The 26694-nt window shown below is 40.3% G+C and overlaps 1 protein-coding gene across 1 annotated transcript in view; it reads left to right on the forward strand.

Moving 5' to 3' along the window:
- Nucleotides 1-26694, forward strand: part of CPA6 (carboxypeptidase A6) — an 85440-nt gene that overhangs the window by 32106 nt on the left and 26640 nt on the right. The window contains exons 2-6 of the mRNA XM_055799365.1: nucleotides 6726-6801; nucleotides 19994-20118; nucleotides 23665-23779; nucleotides 24718-24819; nucleotides 25635-25739. Of these exons, the coding sequence (XP_055655340.1) occupies nucleotides 6726-6801; nucleotides 19994-20118; nucleotides 23665-23779; nucleotides 24718-24819; nucleotides 25635-25739 (523 nt within the window). The remainder of the gene's footprint in view (nucleotides 1-6725; nucleotides 6802-19993; nucleotides 20119-23664; nucleotides 23780-24717; nucleotides 24820-25634; nucleotides 25740-26694) is intronic.

The following is a 26694-nucleotide window of genomic DNA, read 5'->3' on the forward strand; positions in this document are numbered from 1 at the left end:
CTTCAGGACTTAAAAAATGTTCCAGAGTTTCATTCTTTAGCTTCTGTAAAATGTGTATTTACTGCTTTACATCTGTGATCCCTGCATTCCTTCCATTACTGTAGCCATCTGGAAGCTTAAAAGTCATGAATTTATTTATTGTCTCAATACCCTCACAAGTTTTAAAGATGCTATCATCCCCATTTATAGGGGTGGGCAGCTAAGCTATGTTTACACTGTCAGCTAAGCATAGCTCTAAGCCTAAGCTTGTCCGTCATGGTTTACAGGCAAGTGCGCACTCAGCTACGGTCAGGCTGAATGCCATGCTTTTTGCAAGTCCCCGTGCTTCAAGCACACCCACCAGGACAGAGCCCAGACTCTTGCTCAGGCCATTGGAACAAATGAGGCAGAGAGGGGCCAAACTAAGTGGTCCACCAGCAAATATCTTCAACCAAATGCAGTGTGTGGTTTTTACAAGTGAATGACAGCCAACAATGTGGATATATAGCATATGAAGCTTAGTGTAAGAAATCTTCTGTGAAGCCTGCAGATGACCTGTGATGGTTTTTCTCAAGGTCTTAAAGGAAGTTAGTGCACAAGGAGTCTAATGTAGACCTCTAACACAGAATCATTCGCCCCTTCAGCCTTCTGCTCTTGATACCTAAATCTTTAACAACCCTCTTTTGAGACTTGGTATTCTTTCTTTGATTTCACTGAGGTCAAGAGCAAATCTGCCGTGCAGAGTCCCGATATACTTAATTTGGAAATAGTTGCTGCAGTTGTTTGAAAACGTGTGTGGGGCTTAGAATGAACTGAAGCAATTCTGAAGTTCAGAAAAGCATATGAGCTTCGGTGTGGACTTTCAGCATGGAGGAGGGCTGGGGCTGCAGGCACATGCAGAGTGTGGACCAGACCCTGGCCTGAGGTTAAGCTAACTGATCTGGACATGGATAAACTATGGGATGTAACATGAGAAATTGCTGGATATGACAATGTGAGAAGCTGACAAAAATTTCAGATAGCACTGTGAAGGTCAGCTGGATCTTGCAGGAGGTAAAGGAGGATTTTTGTGAGAAATGGTTGAATTTCACAGGTAATTGGAGTACTGGAGGCATTTTGTGTGCAACAATACCTAGGTAACCCGGGTCAGTAATACCGTATGAGGCTGCAATTACCTAGACATACCAAATTTGGATACAGATGTAGCAAAACTGGGAACCTTGGGGAAAAAGTAATTAGGGCAGAGTTGTTTATTTGAGAGGAGACGGACAGAAAAAGCAAGGTGCAGGCATGGTGAAAGGGAGGGTCAAGAACAGGAAGAGGGATAAAAATATGTGCAACTGATATGATCAGGTCTGTCCAGGGTCACTGGCTGGGCAGGGCTGTGCTTGATTGCCACAACCTGATCAGGACAGTAAATCAAGCTTGTCTGGCCACACTCACAAGCCCAACATACCTCTGCAGTCAGGATGAAGAGGGAGGATGGGGTGAAGCTTTCCTGGTTTGGGCAGGGGAGTACCAGACATAAGCATTCTGGTACTGTCGGGGCCCATGCCAGGCCTGACAGCATCACCACATACTCGTCACTTCTTACAAAGCACAGAGCAACTCACTGGAGAAATACATGAGCCATGGCAACAAAGAAGCAGATGGGGTTATAGCAGAAGCTCCTTTCAATAATCTGTTACTGGCATGATGATGGTCCTTTCTTTAAAAGTAGCTGTGCTTGATATAATACATCATTGGAAGGATTACATCCAAGCTAAACAATCATTGGTTGTTTCATGCAAACGTTATTATAATGTTTCTTAGGAAGTGAATTCAAATGGGTATACATGGTGTTTCATTGAAGCAGACTACTGCAGTCTCCCCCTTGGCTCAAATGGGCATCTCCCAAGTTTTTGCATACCTTAATCCTGCAGTTAGCACCCTAACTCCTTGTTGACCACTTTCTTACGCTGGCCTGTTTGTTTCTCTTAAGTGTGTATTTTTCTTGTTACTTCTTAATTTTATTTTCTGCCCTGAGTAACAGCCTTCTTTCTCTCTTCTATTTGCATACGACTGATTGACACTTGGTGAAAAAAGATGGTTTTCATTATAATACACACACTTGTTTTTGGTCTGAGACAGAGACACACACTGAAGCAACTGGTTCCCACTTTCTGTGTTTGAGCTAGATGGGCGTATATGCAACATTCATGAGGCATTGGAGGCCAACTTTGCTTGGAAAAGCATTGTTTCCTAGTTGGAACGAAAACTAGAATTTCTGCAGACATTCACCTTTCCAGACCATCTGTCTCTGGAACAAAGCTGTTTAAAGGAGGAGTGCTGGTAATATAGCACTGGTTTAGTCCTTAAAATTTCCTGCCTTGGAATTAGCAGGCAACTTGCATATAAATTCAGTTTTCAGAGAAGTCATCTGTGCTACACTGGTAAGTATCATGTAATAACATATTTTGTCTCCTCAGCACTTCCGCCTACATTACCCAAGCAAATCTTTTTCATTCAAAATTATAGATTAGCTAGCTCTTCCTTAAACCAGGAATAACATCAGTTTTCCTGCCTTAATAACTAAAAGGCAGAGAATATACATAACGCTATGTAGAAAATACAAATGGTGCTCTCTTCTGATCAGCATCTGCTTTAATACAGAAAACCATACAGGGCTCAGGAAGTTTTGTAAAGTTCCCTTTCCAGATGTCCCTGTCAGGTCTCAGGAAGGAGCCCAACCTTATTTAAGTAGTTTTTGTAACAGTATTGAGTTCCTGGTTGAAACTCTTCATCCCAGTAACGAAGAGAGATTTAAAAATTAACGTTTGAATATTGCTTAACATTTTGACTAGCAGAAGAGTTTAGCAATGAAAAGGGAATGAAGCAACTGTTCTATCATCACAAATGATATCTGATGGCATACTGGGAGTTGATGAGAGGCTTTCGTGCTGTAGCTTTTTTCAGATGTGTCTTTCAGTGTGTAACTGGTTCCCTAGCCTTAATGAACCACTTAAGTGCAGAAGCTATGGCAGCTTGTTCCCACGAACTATAATCCCTCCTCTACCATTAGGAATGGATGCTTTAAAGTGGGGATTTATTTTCTGACTTTTTCTATAGGTATTTTATTTATAACATACCATTCCTCAAACTGTGTTTAAAATACTTGTAAAGCCTTTGTAAACATACTTTTATTGAATCCATGGGAGAGGAGAGGGCTGATTAAGGTTCACATTAGTCACGAAAATAAAACAATAAGAAGGATTTTCCTGAAGGAAATGAGGAATTTACATAAATACAATTCATGCCATGTAACTTCAGCATGAAAGTTTCATGAGAGAGAACTACTAATTCCATCAATAAAGAAGTTGTATATGTGCTGCAGGATGGTTTCATTGAATCCATCTGGTCTGTTCATAGACGAGTAAAACTATGAAGTAAATGGAAAAAAGTAAATTAAAAGAGCCAAAGAAATAAACTAATAGGTTTTGGTCCCCAGTGGCAGCAGGGAATATCACCCTTCCCAGGCCCATGTAGCATAGTCTGTGTTTCAGAAACGGCTGTGTCATTTTTCATGCTGTTCTTTAAAGTAGAAGGGTGTAATAAAAGAAAAAAAAAGACATTGCATGTCAATGCTAGCCAACAGCTGGTCACCCATTTTGCTCAGACACAGGGCTGTCCCTGGGGACACCAGTGGTCTGGGTTCTACTCTTTGTACACCACTCTCATCTGGTCAGTTCATTTAATAAAGCTTGTTGATTGCTCTTTGCAAAAGCTTTCAACTGTGTTTACACATAATTCAAATGATCTCACTACATCCTAGCTTTAAATTCCATTAGACTAGTTGCTAGGGGTAACTGGAAAGTTTGTCCTGATGCATGCAAAATTCTATATTATTTTTACAAAATACATCCCATCTTGCTGTTTGTTTAGAAATTTAAAAAAAATAACTTAAAAAAAAAAGTTCAGAGATATCGTGGTTAGAAAAATAACCTTGCCTGCATAAATCAGCAGAGTGCTGACATACGTCTGCAGGCAACACAACTTTCCCTAGATGTATACATGATCACTTGCTTCTTTCTCCTCAACGGCTAGACGTGAGGGATGGCAGGGGACCTCACCAGCTGGTTCTGTTTAGGGTACAGCTGCCACTTACCCAACCACATTAGTCTGTAATCTGGTAGATTTTGGTGTTGGGTCTTAAATACTGGGTTGGCTGTTGGCTTTCTACCCTAAATGTTTAATTTCTTTAGTGTGAAATGTAACTAGGAAAGCTGTAGAGCAAAAAAGTGACCTCAGGATTATGTTCTTTGACTGGTAGGTACTAGGAGTAAAGCTGGATTTGGTGTCTTTTCTTTTTTGAAGAACGTATAGTGATTATCCACTGACTGGCTAGCCTACAGAAGTGAGTGTTAGCAGGCACTTCTTAGGAATTCAGTGTATTCCTGTATCTTGCACACACAAAAAATGAAACTGCCTTGTCATAATGGCTTAACTGTCTTTTCATAAAATATTAACAGTACCAGGTATGCTAAACTGCTTGCTATGAACTCTCTAGAAGCAGACCCAGGCACAGCTTGAGGCATTTCCCAGCAATGTGTCAAGTGATCAATCTGTCACAGCACCAATATTTTCCTCTTTAAGGCAGGTCTTTCATCACATTGGAAATGACAGAGTTGCTGAGCTAATCCAAGACAGTTTAGAGTGATGTGTATTAATTCAAGACCATACCTAAGTGATATCCATTCTTTCAAAATTCCGTTACAGCTGCGTAACACATGCCTAGCTACTTATTTCATTAAAATCTGGGTTTTATATTTTGATTGTCCTAATCCTTCCAGAAATGTCCAATGAATCTTCTTTAGTTACTTCACCTTCACATGTCCTAGGCAACCGTTACTTTTTTTACCCATTTCCTTCTTAACAGCAATTTAATACTCTGAAATAAATGAGTAATGGGAAAGAATATTACTGGTTTATGTACGATAGATTAAAATCATCTATTTTCCTTGAAAAGCTGCAGCAGTTGTAGTACTCTAAGAGGCTTATTCCTTTTGGTGTAAGTTCATATGCAGGAGGATAAACTTGGCTTGGAAACATAGTAATTTCCCTAAAATTTTAGAGCTGCTAAATTACGAGTACTTTCAGAAACCTTCCTTCTTAGGCATAGACCATTTGTCAAGAAAAGTAAACAGCAACCAAGCAGAATGGACTGAGGTCCACATCTCTGGGTACCTCAGTGTTATTGCAGCCATAACCTGGACTGTAACTGGACCAAAAACTTTAGGCTGTGCAGCTGTTGGAAGGAGTTTTAAGGAAGGACCCATCTACAGGGAAAGGTCAGCAGGGGTGAGAACCAAAACTGTAGAGCTCGGACAGAAAGAAGGATCAGAGGCTAACCAAGGGGAGCAGATGTTGAGACTAAAGAATAGGGGAAGGGAAAATGGCTGCCAGAAAGAGACGGAGTAAGCCACTTCAGAATTCCTTATTTATTAGTAGTACTGAACCCAACAACCTGTGCATTCTTCTGAACCGCTTACTGACAATATTTAACGCTTACCTATATATGTATTAAGGAGTCTTGCAACAAAGGTGAGTCCTACCAGAGCTGTAGCTGCAGTTCACCAAGGGCAAGACCTGGTGCCTGCTTGCTGAGAAGAACAGCAGCCTGGGAGCCTTCCTAAAACAGTGAGGCCAGCAAATGCACACTTACCAGTGTTGCTTCTAGTTGACCAAATGTATTCTGAGCAGACTCGGAAGCTTCAGGAAAATAGGAGAGCTCACAATATGTTTAAGGGACAAATTTCTCTCAATGTCAGGGGAAATTCTTCTGCATAGAATTCCCAGATAATAAGGAAACTGGAGATAAAGAATTTTTTTTTAAAGGGAGTTCTGGCTTCTGGATGGAACTGTAGAAATAAAGACATGCTTGACCTCCAGGGTCTCTTGGGAGAGGTACTGGTTATCAACAGTACAAATTCAAAATGGCATTGGCCACGCACATTTATTTCAGCCCTCTTGTGTATGGATTATGATGATGTGTCTTAGTTATGATTATTTTTATGGTCTCTAGCCTCCCATAGTTCATGATATGGATGGTCGTCATTGAATGGACAGCTTTTCAGTTTCTTGTTTCCTGTTTGCAAAATTATATTCATTGAGATCCACTAAAGAGAGCGCATAAAATGAGCTGCTATTATCCAGAACCTTCTGAGCATTTATGAACAGTTATTTACTTCACAAAATGTGTGCAAGCTTTAATGGATAAAACAAAAGGCATGCCCCTGTTAATGAAGGTCACCGCTCTTCTAAAGTCAAGTTCCCTCTGTAGTGCATGAGAATGCGGGACTGTTCAGCCAATTAAATGTTTAAATATACAAAAGCAATGTATCTTATCTTACATAATCTTGTCGTCAGAAACAGATTCTTTATTTCAGGAAAAAGTATAATTGTTTTGATCTGAGGTAGATATTCAGTATGGAAGATGTCAGCCTGAATGATTTAAATTAGAAGGAATGAACAAAAGCATTTACATAGAAATGGAGGGTCAAGCTGACACCCTGATCTGTGAAGAGCAAGTCATTTCTATGGAAGTACATAATACAGGAAGCAAGTTTAGAAGCAGAGCTCCACTTCACCCGACATTTTGCAGATGCTGAAAAAGAAAAAAGTACAGTAGCTATATGAACTTATTTACTGTTGCATTGTGCTGCTGCAAAGAGCCATAAAATGTCAATTCAATGTTCTGTTATTGGCAGTGATAAAGTCATACGAGTTGTTCCTGAGAGCAAGAGGGAAACACAGATCCTGAGGGCTGCATTTAACAGGCTTAAGGTGAGTTTGGTTATTTTCATCTTCTTATTCTGATCTTTCTTGAAGACTGTAGTGGCTTAACTGACATGGCTTTCATTTAGTACTTCAAGCTATTCTATACTCTGGAAAGTAGCCTTTGTTCATTAAGTTCCTAATTTCTCAATAAAACAGCATAGGAGTTAGATTCATAATGCCTGACAATTTTAACAAGAAACAATGCCTTAAAATAATATAGGTGCCACATTTGCAAATTAGCTTTTTTTGCTCTTCTTCCTAGTGTATATAGTTGCATGTTTCATTAGATGGCTGATGGTTTTATTTAAAACACTGAGTTAATTCAAGATGTGAACACACACAGGAATAGGAAAAAGGAAGTGGCTTTAGTCTGAGAATCTCTCTGGCAGAATAATTTTCAAGACGCAGTTGAAAGAGTATCTGTGAGACTCAATAGCACGCCAAAAACTTTCTTCCTTGGCCTTTTCCTGCAGCTGTACATGAAAAGCAGTGGTGCTGCTGTAGCAGTGCAGTACGAGCACTGCAGCATGCTGCTTTGCGGGCACAGCTAACAAAGGCATGGGCAGGCTTTCCACAGCAGCGTGGCCCATTATCTCAGAGGAGGATGGGGAGTATCTGTAAGACAGGTCTCCAGCCCCTGCAACGGCATGGAAAGGACTGTACTGTGACATGCAGTGCCCTCAGGCACTGGGAGAGGGACAAGCCTCATTAATGGTCTCCAAGACACAGAGCAGAACCAGTGAAGTAGCAACTTGATCACTATGTTGTTTGTTCCGGGAGTTGAACACAAGTCCCAGGCTCTGTCTCTTCCCCTGTGAGCCCTGCTTGAGCCCGGCAGGCAATAGTTGACTTCTGCCTGTACCTAGGAAAGTAAAGGAGTTTGATGGGAAGCCTTTCAGGCACCATAGACACCAGCTAAAGTCATTTGGCACAGCAAACTCAAGGCTTTGTTTGTGTCTGGATGAAAAAAGCTCTGTGGACTTAGACAAAAGAACATGTTGGTAACCTTGGCAGTCTGTGACATACAGTTTGGGGTCACAGCAGAAGAGCAGTGGTATCAAAGTGTTGGGAGTGTGTGCAAAACCTCTAGGCTGCTCACTGCCTTCAACTCCAGCAAACTGTGAGGCAGTCTCTGATGTATCTGTGTCTCCGCTGTTGAAACCTCATGTAAATGATTGTGTTCTCACTGAGGCAAAGAATGAAGATACATATAATTTTCTAGTCCAGTAGTTAACATCTAGAATAGAAGTACATCAAATATCACTCTGCATACCAAAAAGATCTTAGAAGAGCTCTTACACCCTCCTGAAAAGCATTCCATCTTTCAGTTATGACGAAGCTTTCTTGCTACTGTTTCTTGAGAAAATGGACAGAGCTACCTTAGGTACCTCAGCCCAGGAGAAGGCTTATTGCTGCGAGTACTCCAGCAGTCAAGACAGCTGCCTTACTAGCTTTGAGTAGGAAGGCTGAGGCTCTCTTCATCACTTCTGCATTTCTTAACAATATGTTCAGTTAGTTCCCCACTCAAGATGCTATCTTTTGTAAGTTCTATTCTTAAGACACCCAACCAGTGCACATGCTGCATAAGGAATTTCAGTGTTCAACAGAGGCAGTGTCGCAATGCTATGTGTTATAGCATTTTGTACTGGTAATGTCCAACTCTCCTAAAGAATATTGTCTTTTATTTGTTTCTGCAGTGCTTGCTAAGGGCCTGACCCTCAGCTGTGAATGTTACTGTAATACCCCAAAAAGGGATAATTGTTTTACTCCCAATTACGAAAAAAAAATCTAAGCATGAACCCAAGAAATGCATATGGAAGCTGGTTTTTGCATTAATTTCTTCCCCCTGGATGCTGGAACGTAAAGAGGGAGCACATTGCGTTTTTTCCTTTCTCCTCATATTGCAGACCCTGCAACGCAAAAGGGTTACTCACCTTCCTGCAACTGTTTCTCATTACAGAGCTCCCTTAGGCTCCCAGAAAGAGATTCCTTCACCCAGTTCCATCAAAGTAAGAACAGTAGAAACTTGAATAAATAATTGCATGCTATAACTCTGAGAGCAGCATAATGAAATTTTGGCAAACTGCATCAAAATCTGACTAGTTAATTAGAAAGTGATTGATTCTGATGAAGTAGTATGCTGAGGAGGTTGAAGGGAAGATTCAAATAAGAGAGAGTATTGACACAGTTTCATGAAAACAGGCTGGGTTTGCCTGCATTTCAGGTCTGGGGCTCTTCCATCTGCAGCTGCTTCACCACCCATCTACATGGGGTCAGACAGAAAGAGACACCTGGGGGGCTAACAAGTAATGGATATGTTTAACATTAACTTATCATTATCTCCCCCCACCCCCCCAAAAAATATCTCAAGTTATTCACTCATGAAGGAGCAAATTGACAGTGACACTTCTTAGAATTGCCAAGTACTTACAATACCAGTAAAAGTCAGTAGTGGCTGCAAGTCATCGGCCCCTCTGAAGAACTATGTATTTAGAATTGTGCCATGTTTTAAGTGTCCTTGTTAGTCTCCCCTGTCCTTCCCCTGCCCCTCAGGCTTCCAGAGTTGGAAACTCAGCCAGCAATGGACTTATGTTCAATTTTCTAAGCATGAGCTTTAAGCACAATGATGATAATGTGCTCAGCAGAAAATAGAAGACTGCAACAAAAAAGAACCAAACCACCAAAGTGCAAAATAAGCTACAAACAAAGCCCAGATACAGTTCTGTTGCTGTCTTAACACAGTATGCCTGACAAACAATAGAAGTATGAACAGGGAGGTCAACAGAGATACACAAATTGCTATAATAACAAGTACTGCACTTTGGATTTTTATGTTTTATAGTCAGAAAACCAGAACTGGTTTAAGACCCATCTTTGAATCCATTTTGGTTTGAGCAGTAAATTAATACCAACCTGTCATATTACTCACATGTTCTGTTCCTCAAGGGAAAAATAAAACTGGAACCAGGATCCTTTCAAGACACAACAGTTTTGTACCTAAATAGCCATCAAATAGCAATAATTTCACTTTTTTTTTTCCAGAGAAACTATTTTGGGATTAACTGCAAGTAGTTGGTCTATTGAAGAACATTAATGTTTTATTTAAAGCCGTTTGAAAACTTCAGCCTGAGTTATGATATGGCCCGATAGTATTCTCCACAATTGTCAGTATTAGAACAAGAAAAGCCATTGAAAATAACAGTTGCATTACTTTCACTCTTGAAGTGAGAAGGATATCTGCACTTGGGTTTAAATTCAGATATATGTTTCTCTGACCTGGCAAGTTGGTCTATTAGAGATGAGGTATATTTCAAAGGTGCCAAAAGTTATGCTCTCTCTGTCAGTAGTCCCCATTAGTCAATCCAAAGAAATTACAGTGCAAAAGTCAAGTTTGGGGAGTGCACTTTTCCCCCAGGGTGATCCATGCACAACTTAAATGTTTTGAATAAATTCCCACAACAGTGCAAACACATGAGTAGGTTCTGCACGAATGGATCATATTCTTGTTGCAGGGTTTCCTTGCATACAGCAGGCCATCTATGTTGGTAAGGGAAAGAGCAGACAGTCCCTCCTGTCCCTGGCTTCTTCCTCACTGTGTCTGGTGGAGGGAGTTTTACTATAGATGCGTGGCGTTCTGTGTTTATTCCAGCCATTTCCGTCTGCCTTTAGAATCTATACTTGTAAGGCAGAGTCACTTAGCCTTTGCCTTAAGCCTATCTTTGATAATCCAAAGAATTAAAAGGAAAACTCATTTCTGTCCAGTTAAAATGGGTGTATCCTTCTGAAGGGCCATATCACAAAGAAGTTTGAGAAAAGTATCTTGATGGTCCTGTTACAAAGCAGTGTATTTCAGTGTCAGGCAGAGAGAAAAGCAAATGCAAAGGTACAACCTTCTTGTCACCCACTGATTTGTACAAAGGGAAGACGATCAGGAAGAAAATAAACAGGCACTGGAAAGAGTGGCAATGTATCTTTTCACTCATTTTATCTGCCTGTTTCCTAATTATCCTTACCACGGATTTTTGCTGAGTAGATTCTGTCATTTGCACTCTGCTCTAGCTGCTTTCTTTCAGAAACGCCAGGGTAGTGCAGAAAGAAGTGGGGAGAGCTTTGCCTTCTGCCACGCTGAAGCCAATGCCATAGAATTCAGCTGACTTCAAGGTCCATCCATTTTGGGAAGAGGATCAGAGGCAAAAGGAGTCCTTTCTTGAATGCGCATTTACAGAAACCTACACTGAAACATCTTGGAAGGATCATCTTGGGATTGGCTATATGTTTTGATGTATTTGAAGTATTTTAGAATATGCCCCCAGTAATTAACTTAGGCAGCAGTGGCAGCCTAGCCACAGCATAAGAAACAAAACTCGCAGAAGTAGGATGACTACTCAGGGGCTTTAATCCACATGGAAATCTTTTGATCTCAAACAGGACTGCTCTTTTACCAATACTTGAACTGTAAGATTAACTCATACACTTTTACAGAAGGTATAGTCCCTTCAGACTTTTTAAACTTAGCATGTGGAGCTCCTTAGGAGGGATATTTGCTCCCCCTTTTTTTAAGAAAAAAAAAAAAGTCCATATATACTGCTTAGTGTAATAAAACCCTGAAACCTGCCTGAAGTGTATGGGCTCTGCTACAGTACAAATGCCATTGCTTAAAATGAGTGAATAATGGGTAATGAATGTTTCATTCCGCACATTTAACTTTTGGTTCATGAATTGCCCAAGGGCAAATCACATTAGTCATAATCACTTGCTGAGTAATTTCCACAAATTAGTTTTGGTCTGTTGCTCCATTGCCCACTGTACTTTGTTATTAATCATTATTATAAATTGATTCCTTCATTGGCTGGTTCTGTTAACTGCTAGGTGACAAAATATTGCTTTTTTCTCTGATGGGGTGAACATAGCATGTAGGCCTGCACTGCCAGTAAAAATAGCCAGCTCTACAGATTAAAATTTGTCTGCTGTGAGTTCTGGAAAGTTGCTTAAACTTGCATGTATTCAACCAATAAACTTATCCACAGTAACAAAGCAAAAAGGAAGCCTAAATGTACTGCGACTGATTGGCTAGCATCCCAGCCTGCAGAGCAGCAGGAGATGGCTCTGGCCTGACCACCCTTGCCCCAACCAGGCAGAGCAGGGTCCTCTGGGCTCCCCCTGCCAGCCCCACTCTTTAGGACCACAATACCACCGTCTTCCCAGAGCGAGTTCTCAGAAAGCTCTTATGCATCGTGCTCTGCTGTGTATTCAACTGTTACTTAGGGCAATACATACCTGAAGTCATAAGAAATGAGGCAGGTGGGGAACAGTCATGCTCTTTTTCAAGACAGGAGATGCCAGTTTCTGGTTTTCACTAAGTGACAGGGGTAGTACAGCTGGGAGAGGTCTTTGGTATGTATACAGTAGTGTTTATCCCTTGTCTCCAGCTTGTTCCTCCATCAAGTTTCTTTCAGTTTCTGTGGGGAAGAAAAGTAAAAGCCTGGTGACTGTGCTTCCCACCAGCAGCATCACCCCACACCCTTGAACACCTTTTGCACAGTCCCTGTGCCAGAGACAACTGGAGCACATGTGATGGTGAGTGTGACAGGGGTAAATGATGGTGGAGCTCCTCCTCCAACTTTCATGTAAGATGACAAGTATGTTGCATAGCAGTCTTAAGGAACATTTTCATATTGTTGTTCTTTAGCAGTTCAAGTGCAAACTCAGGGAGTTATTTATTTTCCTAACTATGGATCACTGTCACAGTTTTTGGATTGGCTGCTGCTCTAACACAATCACAGGTGCCAATGTTAAATTTTAGATGTTCTACTGCCGTCCTTTGCTCTTATAAATACTCTCTCTTTTTATAACTATGATAAAAATCTTTGTTTGTGACCCAGTGTTTCATACCAGTCATTTGCAAATTATTACAATAATCAACAAACAAAGGAGAAATATTTAGGATGATAGTACCACAGTGACCTGAGTATTACAGAACTGCCTGCCCTTGGTCCCTCAGGGCTTGTCTTGTCCAGCTTTTGTCTCTCTGCCCCATACACCTCTCCAATGACTGGCTGTTGTCTACCGCTCATTTAGGAGACAGTTTGAGGAGCCTGTTGCTGATTTATGAGCCCTTCCATGGTTTTAATTCTGTTGGACCTGACTGACAGAAACAAATGTCATATTCCTAAGTGCTTTGCTAAGAAACCAGGATTTGCTCAGGTTCTCAGACCCAGCAGATAATGTTGACCTGCTCTGGAATTTTCCTTTATAAGCATTATTTTTGAAGTGCTACTTCATTTGAGTCTTGACTGATAACTTCTGCTCCATCAGTGGTCTACAATCACTTCTTGCCACATACGCCTGACCGGGATTGAGGCTGTTTGTATATGTAGCAAAGAAGCTACTGCTCTGTGAACATTCCTGGCATAATAGAGTTAGACCACTCATTCTTCAGTAGCTTTTACAAAAGAAATTCCTGGGCACAGCCAGGCACTTTTTTAACTTTGGGAGGAGTCAGCCTAGCAGGCCTTGAAGCCACAACTCCATTCCCTTTTGTTTGTTTTCTAGCCCCTACAGCAGCTGCTTATTCATTGTAATCCCTGAACTGATCCTGTCATTGCAGTTCAGGGAATCAGGAAAATATCTCATAGGGGAAAAGGATCACCTGGCTATAAATCTGATAGTTTACAGCTCCATAGGCAAATGCTGAAAAAGGCTTCAGGGAACAAAAGCCCATAAGAAAATGCAGTAAGAAAGCCTGTGAGCCCAAATGGAGCTGTTCTTACTTTGCAGAAGGAAAGAATTAGCTCACTAGCCAGAGCTGTGTGCATTGTACTTTGCACGTACAGTAAATATATCTATATAGCCAGATGCTTTAGTCATCAGTCCAGATTTTACTCTAATTCAGAGTTAGAGTTCCAGTCAGATGTGCATAGAATATTTCAGATACGCAGGGAACATTGGGTGACAACAGAGATTGTTCATCAATATATCAGAATACATGTCTGTAAACTGCTTGCCAGGCTCAGAAGGAAAATACCATTCCAGGAAAACTTTACTAGGAAGATGCATGACAGAACAGGAGAGCCCAGGTAGTAAGTGTGTCCTCAAAAGATGCAGAAAGGCTAGACTTCTGAGATGGAAGGAATCTGCTTCCTCTTTTACTAGTGAGGAGGTCTGAGTCTGAGCTCAACAAAAGTCATCAACACAGCCCCAGTGGGAGCAGGATCAGACCCAGGGCTTACTGTTCCATTTCTTATGCAGTGCAGCAACAACTACAAAATGAACCAAGCCATAAATAGTTTAATACGAAACAAAATAGGGTTTTGGTTGGGATTTTTTTAATGAGCCTATTAAAGACTGTTTCATGTCTTTCAAATGTATGTAGCCCAGTGGCATCTGTACTTGTAAGAATGGATATTCAATTACCGTATAATTGTGTATGAGTTTTTCCTCAGTGACTCTCTTGAGTAATAGCCTATGAGTTCTTTTCTGCAGTGTATAGAGCCCTGTGTAAAATTACACCAGTGTAAGTAGAGTGGCAAGACCATTACAGTGTTCCACAAAGATCTGCAAAACTCAAAATTTCAAGCTGTGCATTGTTCGCATTCTGTTCCTGCCAGTGTTATGGCTGCTGCAATCCCATGAACAATCCCAATTTATTGGCACATTTATTCTTACCAGCCTCACTGAAAAGCAAATAAATACTGAAAAGTTAGAGCCAATTAAACGTCTAGTGTGCTCAATCAGAAACTTAAATTACTTTGCACCAGCAACTAGGGCTACCTTGTAAGACCTAGAAAGCACAGGTAATGCCACACTTAATTGCCACTGGACCATTTTGCTGCACATAAAGGGCAGCTGAAGGAGATTTGCAGTCAGGACTGTCAATTAAGTTCCTTAATTGGCAGGAGCAAGTGAAGATGAAATCAGTCCTGATCCTGAAAATATTTGCAAGGGTGAAGACATTAGAGAGGAGCAGTTCTACTCTTTCCAGGTGAACTATAGCACAGCTACAACTATCCACCAGTGTCAGAGTCAACTGGAGTCATTCTTCATTCTTTCTTTGCAGATGTACCAACAGAAGCCTAAAAGTCAGTTGCACATCATATATGTGTATGCAAGGGGTGTTTCTGTACATATATATATGTGACTATGTTTCTCATGTGTTATGTGATGAAGCCTCCAACGGTCAGACCTCTGACAACATCAGTGAGACTAGAGCAGTTTCTACTTCTTCTATTCTCTTGCATTCTGCTACCAAGTTCCTAACTGAAAATGGATCTAATGAGTTGCAGGACTGCTTACGGTGTTTATGTGTCTATGCATGAGCATATGAATGCAAACAGAAAACCCATACATCCTGAGAGACTCAATGACACACTGATAGAGCCCATTAGCAAAGAGCATCACTGCTTGAATTACTGACCGCATATTCCCTTTTACAAAAGGCTCAGAAATGCCAAGCCATTTCAACTGATGGCATCATAACAATAATCATATTCTGAACTTTACAGTTGACAGCATTTCTCAAAGAAATCTGTTCATAATGATGTTAAGGACAAGGCCAACTTTGGCATATGTATTGCTGTATACAACTCAGTAAGTATAAAACCTGGAATTGCTAGGTAATAAGGCATAACAAAATTACTGTCTTCCTGGGGTATCACACAGATAAATCATGTAAACAATTTTGTCCAGATAATAAATACATGTTATGGCAGGTTTGTCCTAGTTATTTTCAATGACAAGCGTCAGTCATTGAATTTGATTTGATTGATATATGATCACAGACCTGATGAGAGTGCTAAGCATCTTCCTTTCATGCTAAATGGAAGATGAAATAAAACATCTGTTTCCAAAAGGGTAGTGAGGAACCACTGGAGGCTACTGCCCAAGAAAATGGCTTTAATTACAAAGTATGCACTGGACTAAGCCCTGTGGTCTAAAGAAGCTGAGGATTTCTTTCAGTGATTTGAATGAAAAAAAGGATTGTGGGATTTGTGCACCCATGAGTGTGTTCCCGGGAAAAAGCGAAGAGACTCCTTTTTTCTTGGGCTACGAATCCACAGGCACAGAACAAGCTGGAGGAAAACCTGGAAAACCTGGAACTAGTGAAGAAAAGAACTCCCTGCTGTGGTTTCTGTCTTGGCAGGGCAACAGAGCTTTATGTACATCATATGTGATACATAGGATTATACCAACAAAATGTTTGTATTCTCTGAAAATGATTTGCATCATTTTTAATTTTGGAAGAAATTCTGAATTCTCTTATTTCAGCACCAAAATCTTTTTAAAATATTTGTCCCTTTGCCTTGTGCTAACTTTTCATTCACCATATTGACCAAAAGCTAGAGACATGACCAATGAGTTCAGGGTTGCTGTAGCTTGGAAGGTGCCCAGGTAAAAGCTGATATATTTATACTCTTGACCTGTCTTTAACACCTTGGTTTCAAGAGAAACTGTCTACAAGGAAACCCAAAGAGTGTTGGCTTTCCTAAGCACAAGTTGAATTCCATGGACTTTTGGGACAAATGAGGTTGAAAAAAGAATGTGCAGTTAAGAAAGAATATTTACTATGTAGTCATGGTGAATAATAATAATCTCTTATACCTTCTTCATTAAATAAAGCAATAATGTGTTTAAATCATCTGGGGAAAGGGAGCTGTCCGTATACTTTTACATACCATTTCTTCTCATAAAAAGCAAGTCAGGATGCTCATGCCTCCAGTGAGATTCTGGGAAAGAGCATTCACTCAGCATCTGCAGATCCACTGCTGTCCCTGAGAACAGGTACCCGAGTCACACCTGTGTGCAGCAGCAAGTGCTGAGTAATTGATCTCTAGGTCCCAAGTCTGAGCCTAATGAAAAATCCTGCCTGGACTCTTCTTACTGTCCAGAGGCTTAAAACATCCCAAGACCCTCTAAAGGCAACCTGCTGCCTGACAGATAGGAAAAGATCTGCAAAGGAGACAGTTCTGCAAAGGAGATGAGAATATTATTTTAAGTTTGCAGACATACTCTAAAGCATATCTCTTCTCCTCTAGCCTCAAGATACCAGGTGAATTGTGAGGTTCAGATATTTGGCTGTGTGTTCAGGGGGTTCTGTAGGATTTCTGCATCTCTTCATTTTGTAGCTAGAGAATCTTCTCCCCACCTAGTAAATCCCACCACCCACATGGCAAATAAATGTCTTTTGGCACTGACTGGTACACCGTGCATACTATGTAATAGCTAATGTGTACTGTGTGGAGACAACAATATCCCATTGCAGATAGTAAAGAGAATAGGAGAACAATAAATAGCACTACCACTCAATAGCTGGCAGAGCCCAGCATGGAAATCCCAAGGCATGCTTGCCAGAGGAATGAGGCTGAAGGAGGAGGAGTAATGACTCCGGTGGAGCCCTCAGTATTGATGGGAGCTGTAATGTTGAAGTCTCCTAAAGCTGACGGTGAGTAAAGGATAGTTGGACTGGCTCGGTCCAAACATGCCTGCTCTGAAATCCATCATCTGTCAGTTTTCATGCACTGTCTCTATGTCATGCCAAGGACAAGCTGAAAGCTGCAATATAAATAAGATGCCTGTTGGACAAATGTGTTTTTTGTTACATGCTTTATAAAGCAAAACCAAAGCAACTGAAGCAGTGTTCTGGGCAGCGCAGGTAACACCTCCCAGATGAGCACCGCATGCTTTGTTTACGTTGCAAAGGATGAGAATTGAGACGCAGATGAAACCAAACTACCCATATAGGGAACTGAGTTGAAGAGTGATTTGCATTCTAAAAATGGATTTTTTTGTGTCACTTCCAGGACAATACCAGGAGTGAGATACTGCATCTTTGCCAAAAGAGGATAGCAGTGTGTAGTATACGGCTGATTTCATTAGTTAAGATTGCTTCTGCTTTTGGTATTCCCTTGCAGCCAGTAATGTGAGGGACAATTTGAATACCTCAAAAATCAGAAAGCTTCATGATGTTGTAACCAATAGTGTGAATATTGGTTGGGTTATCCCCTCTGTGATGATGGACAAATTTGCTAAAATTAATCCTATGTAACTATGAAGAACAAAGATGAGTTTTAGGTGCATCTGAATCATGGTTTGGGTTGGGGTTTTTTTTGTAACTTGTATTTTCACTTTTGTGTGCTTAGATACTGCAGCTGGCCAGGAGACACTTGCTTCACGAAGTTGTTCTTAGCTTGTGTATAACAATTTGTTGTTATTTTTGTGGCTCAAGCAGCTGATGGATGCAGTCTTACTCCAAGAGCAACAAATTTACCCTCTGTGGTATTTTTAGGGATGAATGTTAAAAGTCAAATACATATTTCTGATTAACCATGTGTGAAATCAGCCATGTTGAATTTGGGAGAATTTCACTGGATGCCTATAATTAATCAAAACATGAGAGACAGATAAACTAACAAACATAAGGTGATAGCACAGTGTGAGAGGATTCTAATTTACAAGCAGCATTTAGCACCATTTAATTCAGGAGTTCAGTTTCTACTGACCATCTGTCATAGTTGCTGTCAGCTTCACAGGGCTCACAAACTTTGCCAGTCCTGGTGTTAGACTTCAAAAAACACTGTGCCCGCCCGCCACTATCACACAGATCCATAGACCATATTGTGGCAGTGTGAAACAAAGAGTGGGTTTGGCAGGAGTAAAAGAGGTTGCCCCTGTGTTTCGGTTTTTCTCCTTCCAAAGTAGCAGGCATTTAATTGGATTAATTGGACTAAAGTCACTACTGCTTGAAGAGGTAGCATCAGGTTCAGTGTCAGATGCCTTGTTGGTAATCAAAATATTCTTACGCAGGCCCATTTGAGAAATGGTGGGGACTAAACTCCATTGCAAGATTGTACTCCATACAACACCAGGTGAAATGCATTAGATATTTCCAGATTAGGTATGTACATTAGATATATACAAGTAGATAATTGTATGGCATACAAGTTGTCAGGAGCTTTTAAAATACAGGTTATAAAAAACTTCTTAGAAATCTGGAAAGTAAGTAAGGCAAGGGACACACATGAGCTATATCCATGACTTTTGTCAATGCAGCCTAGCACAGCTGATTGCATGAAATTCAAAAGATATTTATCAAGTATTAATTCTTTTAAAATCCTCTTTTAAGAAATGTGGGGACTTGGTAGTCCCTATCAATTCCCCTTTTTGTATTCAGCTGACAAACTTACGTGTCTTTAAGGCCTGTGGATCTTGACATAGATATTTGTCACATTGACACAGAGGTTGTTGCTGAGACTCCTTTCCATAGTCTCTTGTGACTATGCAGCAGCTCTGGGAAGAGTTTTGTTAACTTGTGTTCTAATCACTGTCCTCACACTGCCTGAGGAGGAACTGTTCTTACCTGCGTTGAAGACTATGTCTGTTGTTGGTACGGCTGAGCAGTACACCACCATTTTGCTACAGGGTGCGAAACACTTGAATTTCAAATCCCTGTTTGCGAACGTTAATGCTGTCTTGAAAATTCATGTTCTGGATTAAAATTTCCAAGTGTTTTTCAGATGTGGCAACAAAAGAAAGTAAAAATGGACAAGAAGTATGCCTTAGGTATAGCACATTAATAGCTGTGATATCATGTAGTAGCTGTAGTTTTTACAATGTTGTAATAATTTGATTATCTTCATCCTGTTATTTTGACATTTCATATAAAATTGTTGGGTAGATGACAGCTTTCTTCATAGTGGTGGTGACCTGTTACTAACCTTTGATCTGCTTATTATCAAGAGTAAAACTTGGGTACGCTTTGCAAATAACACTGGTATATGCTACACTTTCTACCTCTCTTCAGTGTTCTTTTCTTTTACTGCCCCAGTGAACAGAGAAAATACCTTGTGAAATAGAAAAGACTCATGGTCTCCATAGGAGCTAATACATAGGGAATGTATAGTAGTCTGAGGAGGCTCATGAAGTTGGAGATAGCTTTTGTTTCAGGCTGTTGGAGGAGGCATATTCCTGAGACTGTTCTCTCTTCCTATTGGCAAATCTCCCAAAAGAGTTGGGGTAAGCTGGATGCAGTCATTCCTCAAAATCTGTTACATTAGCATAGATGTTGAGCTGGACCAGCCTATACAGTTTTATTGTCTATACCATTCCTAGAGTGTTTGCCTACGTAGCTTCAAGCATGCCATCTCCTGGATTTCCCCACCTACACTGAATGCATATGAATTACAGGTTGGTTCCTGCACTACAGGTGGACTTGTGGCAGCCCAGCAGCCCCTTCCACATCGTTGAAGGTACAGTCACCGATGTGCGAGTACCACAGAACACATCCCGAAGTCTGTTGCCCTACCTCCAGCAAGCAGACATCGCATACACGTAAGCCCGTGCTTTGGTTTCTGTGCCTTGCTCCAGGGATCTGTTCTCCAAGGCAGGTTTCTGACTGCCACGCCAAGTGTGCTTGAAAACACACTCCACATCATAGCAATTAGACTGGCAGACAGGTAGACATTGCCAAGAAAACAACCATTTTAATGGGAGAACAGAAAATCTCCCACAGGCAGGCAGTTTTAATTAAATGTTCTCCTTTGGAGTCAAGCTGAAGTGTTTTCAATGTATATGAAATCACATCTGTTAAGAGAGGGACGGTAATTACTAATTCTACAGCCTGCTTTGGCTCTCTCTGTATTTAACAGGAGCAAGGTTTGTTTACAAGTGTGCTGCAAATGCAGAGGCAAGCCTTCTTCATTAATTATAAAGGAATGTACTAGTTCTCTTTTATAACATTCCATTCCTCATGACCCAACAAAAGTCATAAAGAACAAATACTAAGGATCACATATCATTTATAGTGTTTCTTAAAAGCATTCAAGACAGTTTTGGAGTATACTTACCATTTCATAATGATCAATATGATGTACTAGACAAGCGTTACGATCTTGTCATTAAAGCCTTTTCAGTGAGATGCCTAAGCATCTGAATAATCAACCGATGAGTTACTCAGATTCTCAAACATTTGCTGAATAAAACCTTACATGAGGCTATTTATACTTAATGAGAAGGGGATGGCACAATTCTTGCTGTACATTATATGGACTCTTACCAAAATTGCACTTTTATTATCACAATAGTCTTTTACTAATTTGTTGTTCTAAAAATGCAGAAAAAACATAAGGAAATTAATTATGCAGGCCTGATAGCTGAAGTTCAGAGTGACTTTCATGCTTCAGTTTTGTTTGTGTTTAAAAATGAGATGGGGATTTCGGTAATTGTTTTCCTGTGCTTATACAAAAAATGTCCCCTGCTTACTGTGTCCCAGCAGTTGCATTCAATCTGCTGCTGTTCCTGCTCACAGTAATCACCTGTAATGAAATGACAGAGGGCCATTTTATATGTGTTATAAACACTCCCTCTACTTGAAGAACTTTACTTAGGTTGCAGAGTGGAGTATGGAAGGGCGAGAACTGCGAGAGTGAAAGGTCTCTGCAGTTCACCTGAAACAACGTGCTACAAATACTAGGACAACATTACATTGATCTTCCACAGGGCAAATTTCCTCTCTGACATTTGGTACACAAGTTGTGTGTACTTAGAAGGAAGCCAGACAGCATTTTGTCAGCTCCAGACTGTTTCTTTGCTCTCCATCTTCGTCTCCCTGCTGCCCATTTTGGACTCCTTGTCCGCTGGATCCCAGCCATCAGAAGCAAAACGCTGCAAAGCCTCAGACAAGCACGTGCTTGTCCTGACAAGCCTCCCGAGATCTGTAACTCAGCAAAAGCTGGGAGGATTCGCCATGAGAGCAGCAATAGCTATAGTCTGGGAGCGGCAGGAGCGGGGCTGCCAGGGCAGCGGGGCAGAGCCGTGCCCACAGCACAGCTGGGGTGGGGACCGCAGCCCGGCGCTGAAGTGCTGCTCCACAGCCAAGGGGGTGAGGCACCAGTCAAGATTTCATACAGGTCCTTTTCTCATGGCTGTTTTTCCCAGTATTTTTTTATTTTATTTTATTTTTGACACCCTATTTGCAAAGGAGTTTAAATTGCCACATCCCTTTTGGAAGTGGAAAATCTGAGGCAAACACCACGTAAAACTTCAGCTTAATGGAGTGACGCTTGCCTAAATTATGACAAATTTCTAAGGGCAGGAAACATTAAGCAGCCCTAATAATGAACAAGGTGAACAGCCCTCGCCTTTAAGACAGGCTTCATGGTCCCAGTGTCCCATGACAAGAAGACGGTCATGAAAACAAGCCAGGCATCAGATAAACTCTTACTGTGCCAAGTTGCCTCAGTTGTAAGTTCTCTGGCAATGAAGCCACTTGGGTTGCATTCAGACCTGAGGGATTTAAGATTGCCTTTGTTTTACAAGCACATATAGTACACAGTTGTTTAAGAGTAAAGAAAGAGTATCAAACCTCATTTGCAGTACAGACACAGAAACAATCTGGAGTTGTGAAATTAAATCTGTTACTATAACAGTGTGAACAAACACAGCTTGATCCTGGTAGGTACTTACACTAATAAGAGTTCAGCAAAGCAGGCACATATTTTTTTAACATACTAGATGTCCTAATGGCTTGAATAAAACCGCTGCTAATCTAACTACAGGCTTAAATGCGTTACAGTGCTGGTCTTAGAGTGTATACCGCTTTGCAAGTCAAGACTATAAGCTCTTAGTTTGCTTAATGAAAGTTGCTGATGTAGAACAATGTAATTCCTAATGATACAATTAGTTCACTAATACATTTGAAGATGTGGATAACCTTTACTTGGACATTATATGTGGATAGACCTGTTATCTTTGAGATATCTGCTGCACAGTTCAGTCAGAGTGAATGCAGTTTCTTTGTATTTTTCTCAATCATCGCAGCTAATGCCTGTAAAACTTTAAAATGTTGAATGTGACCATCGTTTTACAGGCATGATGATTTAGTGGTATGGTGATTGCACATTGCCATGCTTCGGGAGAAGGTGATAAAGAAGGATAACTACCACTTTTACAGTGATGCTGTTATTGTTCTCAGTGACAATAGTCCCAGCTCCTGCCACTGCGTGATGGAAAGGATAAATGCTTCGACTTCTCCAGTATAATTCTATTTCAATATATTCTGTATTATATTTTTATATTGGTATCATTATTTCATTTTGCCATAGAACAGGAAAGTTTTCAGCTTACACCACTGTTTCTGCATTTTGCTCTTAATGCAAAAAACCTCTCACTTTTTATGCAAATTTATTTAATTTATTTAATTTTCACTTAATTTCACTTAATTTCACTTAATTTTCACTAGGATTGTTTCATGTTTTTCCTGGGTTATTTTAAAATAACTGACAAACAATTATTGCAGAGTAGATAATGTGAACAATAAGCCACACTTAAGATTTTTTCTTTGTTGTTTATTCTGTTTCAGACAGAATGATAATGCCACCAAGCTCTTCAGTATTTTGTTTTCCCTCTACAACTTGTAGGTATATGTGATGTTCCATGTCAGTAAAATAACTCCCGAGAGAAAGTATGTGCATATTTTTCTAAGCCTAAAAAGATTTTTTGAATGGTTTTGAAATCAATTTTTGAAGATCCATCAGCACATAGTATAACTGAATTATAAAAGAAGGCAGCAAATGCTGCTCCATAAACAAATTACAGTGGTTTCTTCACATTGGCTACATTATTTACATCATTCTCTTTTATTCACTTAAGAAGCTCATTGTGGTTTTTGAAGGCACTGATACATTTCAAAGCAGCTGGAATATTTATTTAGCAGCATATATTCAAATAAGCCTGAAGCACTCTATTGTCAAAATATAACAGGTGAAGTAATGTCAGGATGGTTTAACTCCTGCTATATTTCTTCTAATTATGGTTGTTCTGCTTTAGCCTGTGTGTTCTACTAGTTTTTCAGTAATACCACTATCTTTTCTTGCCTAGGATTCTCATATCAGACCTACAGAAAGCAATAGAAAACCAAACTGGATCTAGGACATACAGGAATCGAAGGTCCCTCTCTGAGTATAACTATGAAGTGTATCACTCCCTGGAAGAAGTATGTGAAAAGTCATATTGTTCCTCATATCCACCACACTGTTGTTTCTAATAAGGCTAAGATTTCACTCTCACTACAAGTTATGGTTAGCTATTCATCTTCAGAAGTGTTATAAATGTTTCTTTCTCAAAAATATTCACATTCTTAAAAACACATATTATTTTAATATTTATATTTAAGGCTTGTCTTTACATGTAACTATCTTCGACAGCTTCTGAGTTTTCTTCTTGACGTAGGTCTTCTACTCTGGTGGAATAAGAGATTCAATGAGTGATTAGTCTCACCAAGTCGTTTAAGTAAGCAATATGAGCAAATGCTTAAGTATTTGCACAAGACGCCCAAAGATTTAAAAACACTTAGATACAAATTCATATACAAGGGATACTATCCTGGATGAAATCCGGGTAAATAATTTCTGCCGATTTCAGTATGCTCACATACACAGTTTCAGTCTGCAGCAGAACAAAGTCACTAGGCTGACCATGGAGAGTGCGGCACCTTAGTGAGATCTGGTGCCTGTGAAACAAATATTGTGGGCATGTCAAGCTGTTCACCATCCTGTGACCTGGCAGTGACTCAAGACCCCTAGAAGACTCAGCGACCTTCTTTGTTCATTCCATTAATACTTAGTGGGAATGGCAGATTAGCCCCATCCCCAGATTTTCAATGGACAGCTAATGCATTCCGGTAATATCCAACAATAAAATGGGAAAAAAATCCCATGTGACTGAAGGCTGCATCCAGCCTCTGGAAATAGGGTTATGAGGTCCCAATGGTAGTTCAAGTGTGAAAACAAAAACAAACAAACAAAACAACAAAAAAAGACAAAAACTACAGGAAATATACAAAGGACTGGGAGCTGAGATTAATAAATGTGTTACGGTTGCTTCCCATGAAATGCAAAGATTGAAGCAAGGATTTTATTTCTGTATTTGCAGATCCAGGGTTGGATGTATCATCTGAATAAAACTCATTCAGATCTTGTTCACATGTTCTCTCTTGGAAAATCCTATGAAGGGAGACCACTGTTGGTTCTCAAGGTAAAGATTAGGTAGTCGTCAATAAGACTAAAATCTGGAATCAGGGACAGACTTTGTTGCTTATGTTATAGCATGTATGCTAGAGATGCAGGTTAACAGTGTTTCCTAAGGATGAGTTGCTAAGACACAAGTATCTCTGAATGTTATCTTTATTAAACAAAAAAAAAGCCCAAAAGCTGAAAAACTAAAACCCAAATCCTATTTACTTGTATTGGATATGCATGGAAGGAGATTACAGGACAAGTTCAATTAGCAGGATTTGGATTTAAAGGAATTGGGAAGTTTTGTGTTTATAGACAACTTGGAAAGCAGTTATGCTGGAGAGGGACCCTAGAGGTCTCCGGAGCCCTTCTCAGCATCTGCCAGATACTCTTCCTCCTCAGCTACTGAGTAAAATTTCAAGGCTGTGTGTTCTCAACTCAGATTATTAGGACCACAAGTTAGAAGGTGTCAGCAAGACACAAAAGAAATGTTGCTTTCAATGTGCTTTCTTTACTCTGCTGTTGCAGAGTTCAGAAAATTAGATTCTGCATCAGGCTATTCCTGTAGCATTGTTTTTCCTCACCCTGCTGTATGTGATATTTGAGGATATCATTCTTCATAAAAGAGAGATTTTCTGTAGATCAGCTTCTTTATCTTGGCATACCTGCATACCTTTACCTTGGCCATACCTTTGAAAACAATAAATTTGTGTGCCTTTATACAAGGAAATTCAAAACAGTTTAGTGTTTCTAATATTCTGTTATTTTCTCATTATTGTGTTTCACTACTGTCATGAGATCCATTGATATTTCTATGACTATTCACACTTCAAGTTAGGTAAAAGATCACGGCCCTACAAGAAAGCTGTCTGGATGGACTGTGGGATTCATGCAAGAGAATGGATTGGCCCTGCCTTTTGCCAGTGGTTCGTGAAAGAAGTAAGTGTTTAATGAAATAGTCATGCAGTTCCTTCAGTTCAATACACATTGTGATTTTGCTATAGCCAATCTAACTTATTACTAATAAGAAAAACAACTAGCTATTGTACTGCTTTTTTTAAATTATTTGTAAAACACTTAAGTGCTTGACAAACGAAGCTGATAGTGACAGTCAGACACAGCTAGGCACAGGACAAAAAGATGCCAGGCACATATTGGCAGACATATGAAGCAGGATTTTATTCCAAGACCTAAAAATGTGAAGACTGTAATTCTGGTAATGGTCCAGGTAAATCATTGCCAGTGTGTACTGTTTCAGATCAGTTCAGCAATATCTTTGCTTTAAGGACTTAGATTAAGAAAGACATTTATCTTTTCTGTAATTCTATAGGAACAGGAAGCTAAAATCATAGAATTCTTTAGGTTGGAAAAGGTCCATGCTGGCAACTGTGTCATGGTTTTCTTGCTGCACAGTGGTTTCCAGCTCCTCCTGTTTGTTGCCCATGCTGTGTGCATTGGTGTAGATGCACTTCAGCTGGGCTATTGATCCTGCCACCTTTTTGAGGGGTAAAACCCTAATTCCTACGTGACTATTCTCAGGCACTTCCATGGTTTCTAACACATAAGTAACCCCTTGCATCTTTGCTGGTGCATGGATCTCCATCCCCTACCTCCACTGAGACTACAGACCAAAGGACCTAGCTAGCACACTGTCCCTCAAACATTGGTGTGCTGCACCTGGGGCTTACCTCTAGTGAGCCTGGGTTTATCTCTTTCCCCCTTCAAACCTAGTTTAAAGCTTTCAGTAAGCCCTGCTGAATCCCGTGCAAAGACCCTTTCCCCCCTTTAAGACAGGTGTACCCCGTCTGTCACCAGCAGGCTTACTGTCGTATAAACTGACCCATGATCAAAAACCCCAAAATTCTGCTGGTGACATGAGGTTTGGAGCCAGGTA

Source organism: Falco peregrinus, chromosome 3 (assembly GCF_023634155.1).
Source record: "Falco peregrinus isolate bFalPer1 chromosome 3, bFalPer1.pri, whole genome shotgun sequence".
Classification (NCBI taxonomy): Eukaryota; Metazoa; Chordata; class Aves; order Falconiformes; family Falconidae; genus Falco; species Falco peregrinus.